The sequence below is a fragment of the Solanum dulcamara genome, chromosome 3 (genome assembly GCF_947179165.1).
Source record: "Solanum dulcamara chromosome 3, daSolDulc1.2, whole genome shotgun sequence".
Taxonomy (NCBI): domain Eukaryota; kingdom Viridiplantae; phylum Streptophyta; class Magnoliopsida; order Solanales; family Solanaceae; genus Solanum; species Solanum dulcamara.
The window spans coordinates 3,858,643-3,866,164 of NC_077239.1; the positions used below are offsets into that span (position 1 = coordinate 3,858,643).

General features: G+C 34.6%; 1 protein-coding gene across 2 annotated transcripts; it reads right to left on the bottom strand.

Moving 5' to 3' along the window:
* Window positions 1-402: 402 nt before the first annotated feature.
* On the bottom strand, window positions 403-6,815 carry LOC129882207 (ras-related protein RABE1a). Of its 2 annotated transcripts, none has more exons than XM_055956403.1 (9): window positions 6,661-6,815; window positions 6,410-6,524; window positions 2,844-2,916; window positions 2,134-2,234; window positions 1,916-1,981; window positions 1,530-1,627; window positions 1,358-1,420; window positions 1,185-1,277; window positions 403-778 (listed from the first exon to the last, which is right to left on the bottom strand). In XM_055956403.1, the coding sequence occupies exons 2-9, from the start codon at window positions 6,480-6,482 to the stop codon at window positions 695-697; spliced, it is 651 nt and encodes a 216-aa protein (XP_055812378.1). In that variant the 5' UTR covers window positions 6,483-6,524; window positions 6,661-6,815; the 3' UTR covers window positions 403-694. The 2 variants fall into 2 exon arrangements, with proteins under 2 accessions (XP_055812378.1, XP_055812379.1); XM_055956404.1 differs by having other exon boundaries at window positions 6,651-6,717.
* Window positions 6,816-7,522: the final 707 nt, after the last annotated feature.

Here is a 7,522-nt window from a genome sequence, read left to right on the forward strand (position 1 = left end):
TGAAGGTTGCGCAACTGCCAATAAAGACATTGCTCTACGACTCCTTAGAGGTTGTGGGGACTGGAAGAAGATTCAAAGTTAAAATTAACAAATTGTCTAAAAAAAGACTCTTTTTTAAACGGATTAAACAATAAAGTAACACAAACAAACTAAAACGAAAGGAGTAACACATTTCAAACTGTGACACATGTTCGTTCGGATCATTTTTCCTATCTGATGAGAAATTCTATCTGATTAAACACATAACTCCCTACCCCTCATTGTTAGACGCCCAGATCTTTTTGTTAGTTGGGAGAAAAAATTCACCCAAACTAATTTTGTTTTTGCGAATCATAACGAGAAGAGACTTGAATTTAGTTAAACAATATTTGATTGATAAAATAGCAACCCCCAAGGACAATCTTAAAATGCAAATACCCACTCAAAACCCTTCTAAAAGTTTGTACAAAAACATTAGAAGGCAGTTTGTCCCTCCATTTATATAAGTCAAAAAGTGGTGAGCAATATACTGATCAAATTTTGCAAATACTAAGATGTGCCACCAAATACAAATAGATATTGGAATAAAATAGCTGTAAAGAGAGAAATACAATGAGAATGTTATAACAAAGATTAATTTCAGCCCTCCCACTAAACTGGTCATTTTAAGGATGTATTCCCCATCATCCTGACTTCATTTGCTGCTATCAATATTTTAAGAACCACAGCAAGCTGATTTTTGGGCGCCTTGTGAGGATCCTGCTCCCTGGTCCGGTTGATTTATCCTGATGGTCTGAGGCTGCAAAAATTCATGAATGCACGAGTCAGTCTGCTAAATATTCCGTGTCTTGGAAATGGAAGCAGAGTATTTAGAGAAATGAAAGATTCAAAGTACAAAAAGGGGGATGGGATGCAACAAAGACTGAATCATGCACACCTATAGAAACCTGGAAGGAAGTTCTTTTGTATTAGGGAAACGGGGCAAACAGAAATTTAACAAATTAGTTGCGCTTCCAACTTTCGTTTAGTTTTTTAGAAGAATCTTTGCCAGCGTTTTCATACACCAACATTTACCCTCAAGCCTTGTCAAAAGTTAATAAAAGAAATATCAATCATCTCTCCTTTCTATTTAATTTTCAGTATCAAATTTGTCAGCCAACACAAACTATGCATACGTTAAATGAACTTGGTCTGGAAAATAATACCTCAGCCTTTGAGTCAGATTCGGCAAGCCTTTGTTTTATATCCCGAGCTATGGAAAAGAAGACCTCCTCGACGTTCATATTTGTCTTGGCACTCTGCATTAAATATTATTACTAGGATCTAAGGAGAATTGCAATTGCAAATAATTACAATGCTGACAAACAGTGCTACTTACAGTTTCAAAGAATTTAATGCCATATTCATCAGCAAGTGCTTGACCCTTGGATGTAGGAACAGCCTAGAGAAAAGGTTTATCTAAACTCAGTTGTCCAATAGCGCTATACATAGCATGTATACAACAACATACAAAGATCAGCAGATAAAAGGAGCTAGCGAGGAGAGAGAACCCTTTTGCTTTCGTCCATGTCAGCCTTGTTGCCAACCAGAATTTTGTTGACATTGTCGGAAGCATGCTGTTCAATGTTTCTTATCCAGTTCCTGATGTCTAAACATGTGCACAAAGTTAGTTTTGAGCTGACCAACAGAAGCGCACATTACTCTAGCGTATGAGAAAAATCAATAGCTTCTCCATAATCACAAAGGCCGTGCCTCATTATAAAGAGAAGGGGCAGAGTACAAGCCATAAAAGTAGAAGGGATTGGAAGAGGGGGGTGATATACCCCTAGAAGCCAACCCCTCATTTATAAAAGCATCTACTAAATAAAAGGAACCACTCCTATTGAAATAACAAAAAGTAAAAATTCCTTTTCCCCAGTGTAATGTGGGAACTTACTGTTAAAAGATGACTCATCAGTTACATCGTACACCAGCAATATACCCATGGCTCCACGGTAGTAAGCTGCAAAGGCAATAAAATTACTAAAATGTGAAGTTGACATATTAATGCAGTAGAACAGAGAACTGACTTGATCTATGTTTGCCCAAAAGAAAAATCAAATGACAAAATAGCAAGAATAAATGAAGAACAGCATGTTTCACCCACAAGCTTACCAGTTGTAATTGTTCGGAACCGCTCCTGACCAGCGGTATCCCAGATTTGCAGTTTGATTCGTTTACTGTCAAGCTCTATAGTCCTTATCTTGAAGTCAATACTGTGAAAGAAAACTTTGCATCAGAATAAGTCTCCCGAACAATAAATACATAGGTAAATAATCATTTGTTCGTGTAACAGTCCATCCATGTTTTTACTCTCATGAAACCACTGTAGTCGTCTCTCAAAATCCACATTCCTAGTTAAGAGGTAATGTACTTTACTTAAGAAACATTACCTTATAGAAACCTTGCCTTCTTATTTGATAAAACAAGAAACCTTGTTTTTAAGAGGTAACGTGGTAAAACGAGATACCTTTCTTATCAACTAATCAAACATATTTTCTTCATTTTGATCAATTTATGTTTGTATTTCTTGATCACCTTTGAGGTACAAGTGCTAAAGAAAAAAAAAGAGCATAATATAAGAGCATGTAGTGGTAGTGGTAGTGGTAGTGGTAGTGGTAGTATCAGCAGCATTTTATTCACATTTTAATAATGTAAACTCAAGTCTGTTCATACTTTTCCATAAGAACTTAGTATCTTATCAAATTCCTTGTTCGTCTATCCTTTTATTACATTTGAGTTACAAGTGCTTTAAGAAAAAACCAAAAAAGAAGAAGATGATGAGATAACGATAATGCTGTCCTTAAAATGTAGAAGATGATTACCCAATAGTTGTGATAAAACTGGTCGTAAAGGAGCCATCTGAGAAACGTAAAAGAAGGCAACTCTTACCCACACCTGAAAATTCAAAAAGAATCTATCATGTCATCATTCAGAAGGACTAAACTATTAATAGGAAAGTTCAACATATTAGAAGGAAAAAATGAACAATCTGTTCAAAAAAAAAAACTAAACAGCTATTGATCTTCAGCATAATTTGGAAGGTAACCGATATGCATAAGGACACGATAATGCTCTTGATACTGTGGTGCGAGAATATTTGAAAGTGAGAGCAAATGAATAGTGCTGAAAATTTCGCCAATTTTGTCCATGTGTCCATCTTCAAACTGCTGAGCATGCTGGCACAATGATTGACACATTACCTGTTTCCAACAATTCTGCTACAGACTAGCTAAAATGTATCCCTAGATTCTAACTACTAGTCCAAAATCTCACAGATTATTATTCAACTTGTAATCAAAATGTTGCAGGCATTTGACTGTCAGCATTTTTCACTGTAGAATCCATGTACAACCATATGTATCTTCCACTCTACCCCTACCCTCCCCTCTTCTCCCCGTGGCAGGGGTGAGCGGCGGCAACTGTGCAGGTTGACCTGATTACAACTTGTCAAATTTCGGTCATGACATTCAGTCTCACCTCCTTTGCCAGCGCCACATTCAGCTATGGTTATGCCATTGACAAACGATTATCTGTGAAAACATATTTGCTCCGCTCAAACCCACACCTCATTTACATTCATTCTCTTTTTATCTATCTTAAGGCTGCTACCGATTCTTTATCTGTTATGTTGATGTCCTGTATGCAGGGTTATTCGGAGTTTTCATTGCTTTGTTTCACGGTACTAAGCATTTTTTTTCCAATTTCATCTGTTCATTCCCACGTCTACTAATATAGCATTGTCCAATCTAGAGTGGAGAAAGGCAACAATCAATAAAATGTGTCCAACTGTCCAGAAGGACGTTCTTCTTTTTATTACCAGGTGAAATAAGAATTTATAAGAATCTGTACTAAGATGGTACTTTGAGGAGTACTAAACCGTAGAGTATTACAATCTCAACACTATCTCCTTAAAACCATACAGAAAAAACAAAAGGTATGTCATATTCTCAACTTTACAGCCCTTCACCAAAAGCATAAATCTTATAAATAACTATGTCTTACATAGGAAATATGGTCTTTCTTCCCCTGAAAACATCTTTTGTTTCTTTCAAGCCAAACAGTACATAAAATGCCTAATGGGATAGCTTTCCAAAGTGTCTTCAAAATCCTGCAAATACTCCGTCCAAGACAGCAACTCAGCATGTTTTTAACCTCCATTGGCATGACCCAAATAATTCCAAATAGGTTCAGAAACAGTGACCATATGCCAAATTTGGCTTGCAATGAAGGAACGGAAGACTAATACCTTCAATGAAACTCTACCAGAAGAAGCACCTATTACATAGAGATAAACCTCTCTTTTGGAGTCTATCATGAATCAAACAGGCATCCTTAGCTGCTATCCAACCAAGCAAGCAACTTTAGGAGTTACATTGATCCTCCAGATCATTTCCCAAGGCCAGCTCAAATCCCAGCAGCCAGTTTGTTTTTGTAAGTTAATGTAACTCTTACCAAAGAACCCTCCATTCTTGCTTACCAACCAGACAAATAATCCTTCCTGCCTGAGTCCACAGAGACAGATTATAACAGCTCCATTAGAAGGCAGAACTCCTTTGTTTCCCAGTCATTTAGTCTTCATTGAAGAAGTAAATGTCATCCAGTGTCAGAGAACATTCATTAGCTACAATGCTGTCTTTATTTACGGCCAAACTATATATAGTTGGGAATCCTTTTTATTTTTGGTAACTGACTTATCTTATTACCAAAGTAAACGTTACACTTAGAAGCACTAAAAAAACAGAAACTAAGTTGTGGCTACAAAATATAAAAGCTACTTATCCACTGATTTAGCCAAAATCTTGTGTCATTTTTATCACCGACCTTTACTTTGATAAATGACAGAAATTCTTTCCACTAGATACAAATGTAGCTTCCAAATAGTAATTCTGTTGGACATACGTGAACACCTTGGAGTCCCGTGAACCTTCTTTCCCATATTTAGTGAGAACAACAACTTTCCATAGTCATTCTCTACTGTTGATCTCCAGAGACATTTAAAGAGTAAACTTTTACCCTGGAACTTAATATTTTCAACTCACTTCATTGACCACTAGGCCAGACCTTGGATGTCATGTTTTACAAATCCTCGATCATGTCTAATATTGTATCTATATTATGCACAAAGAGGGGAATGGGGGGCATCTGCTGTTGGTGCAAAACTATAGTCCAAAACGTATATCTACCAGATTTTGAACCCAATATAACTAGTTCGCAGACATGCTTATACATGCATCAAATAAAATTCCAATAGATGATTAATTTGGTTATTATAATATTTCCCTCACTAGTATTTCTTTTACCAATTTTTCTCTCTATCATTTAAGTAAATGAAACGGAACCATAACAAGACCATGAAATGTATTAAAATTGTTTAGAATAAGAAGATTAGACAAGAAAATGAATAGAACTGAATAAGAAAAATAAAAAGATATGATAGTCGAAAACGACTTAAACAAACAGAAACAGACCTAATACGCATCAAGACAAGTTCTATGTAAAGATATGGCATTTGGACCTAACTCAATCCCAAAAGCTAGTCCTGAAAAATCGCCCAAGTCCATATAAGTAAACCACCAATCCATTCCACATTGGTTGTGTGACTCTAACCTACTCTAACACCCCCTTCACAATTCATGTCCAATCCCAACTAAAGAATGGACTGAGAGCTCAAATAGAAATGGACCTACCTCTGATTCCACTTAGAGATATGGCACCTAAGCCTAATTCAATCTCAAAAGTTAGGTCATGAAGAGAGAATTGTACAAGTCCATATAAGAAAATGACTGGCCCATTCCCCAATCAAATGTAGAACTCTAACCCACTCTAACAAAGTTTAATAAGCATCCATTAAATATTTCCCTTCCTAATCACATACCAGCAAATAAAGCATAGTTTCAAGCGTGAGAACAATTGTAACTGTAAATTCCTAAAGCTCTAATGGCATTTCATATATCAAGGAAGTAAACAAAAGTTCCTATTAACTACAATCTTATACCTACCATGTTCTCTAGCATCATTGCACCCATTTTTTTCATTATATATATGAAAACAACCACTTAGAACTGAGCAATAAGCCATTAATTCAAAGTTCTACACCTAGATCGCAGGGCTACACACGACAAAACTTATTCCAAACATCTCATATGCTATAACTCTGTAAAGTTTGGATCAATCAACGTATAAAAATAAAAATAAAATCGCAAACAAATCAAATGCATATAAGATATTATACATAATTAAGAAAAAGGCAGCCACCTACACTAAACTTTGATCTATTGTATTCAGTCTTACCCTGCATTTCTGCACCAGGCTAATTTTCCACAACTCGAACCATGACCTCGGGGTCAATATACGTATAAAAAATAATTTAAAAAAAAAAAAAACTTACCGCTGTCGCCGATCAAGAGGAGCTTGATGAGGTAATCATAATCAGCTCGAGCTCTAGCGGGTGGAGCGGCCATTAGAATTTTTTTCTCAGAAAATGATGAAGGGGAACTCCAACCCTAGATATACAAAATTTTAAAAATAAAAACACCTTAAAAACTGAAAATCAAATCAAATTTGAATTAAATTAACTGAAATTATTGCGATATACGAAGATTTATACACAGATATATACATATACATACAGTTACATACCGGGATCGGAGAAGAGTGAAAAGGGAAGAGAAGAAAGATATGAATATATGTTTGAGATCTAATAAATAGGGAGACTGTAAAAATAAAATAAATAAATAAATAAATAAATAAATATTATAGGAGGGAAAGCGTCTTTGCAACGTCAGTCACGTCGGCACCGGTCGGCCGTTGATTTTTATTTACTTCTTCTTCTTTTCTTTTTTTAACTATTTCACTTTTCTTTTTTGTATTTTGGGTTTCTTATAAGTAAGATTCAACTAGGAGCCTTTTTGGATTCGCTTTTCGCTGACTTTCGTTTCTGTTTATATGTCCGGATGATTGTTAATATTTCCTCCGTCCATTTTACTTATCTGTTACATTAAAAATAAATATTTAATAATATTTGTCTAATTTATAAAATTAGAAGATAATTTATATTTAGTTTTTAATTTATCTTTATTATTAATTAATAATTATTTTTCTATTATATTTTTCAAGACATTATATTTATTACATTCAAAGAGTGATATAATAAAATTATCCTTTTATCTATAGTTTCTTAAGAATTGTGCAAAATTAATAGTGAACAAGTAAAGATAAACGGAGTGAGTATTTGTCATTTCACAAAATCAATGCATAATTGACACTATTTTTCCTATTTTACCCTTGGGAGTTATTAGTCTTGAAAATATACATTTGACCAATATGGAAAAACTAAATAAATAATTCATGTCCATTGGTCAAATTAATTAATCAAAATAAATTATTTTTTGTTCATTGATTGAAAATTTGACTTCAAAAAAAACGTTAAATAAGAGTAGAATAGTAAATTTACTTAGTTTCTTAATGCACGTGAAATCTAAAATGATGACATATAAATAGG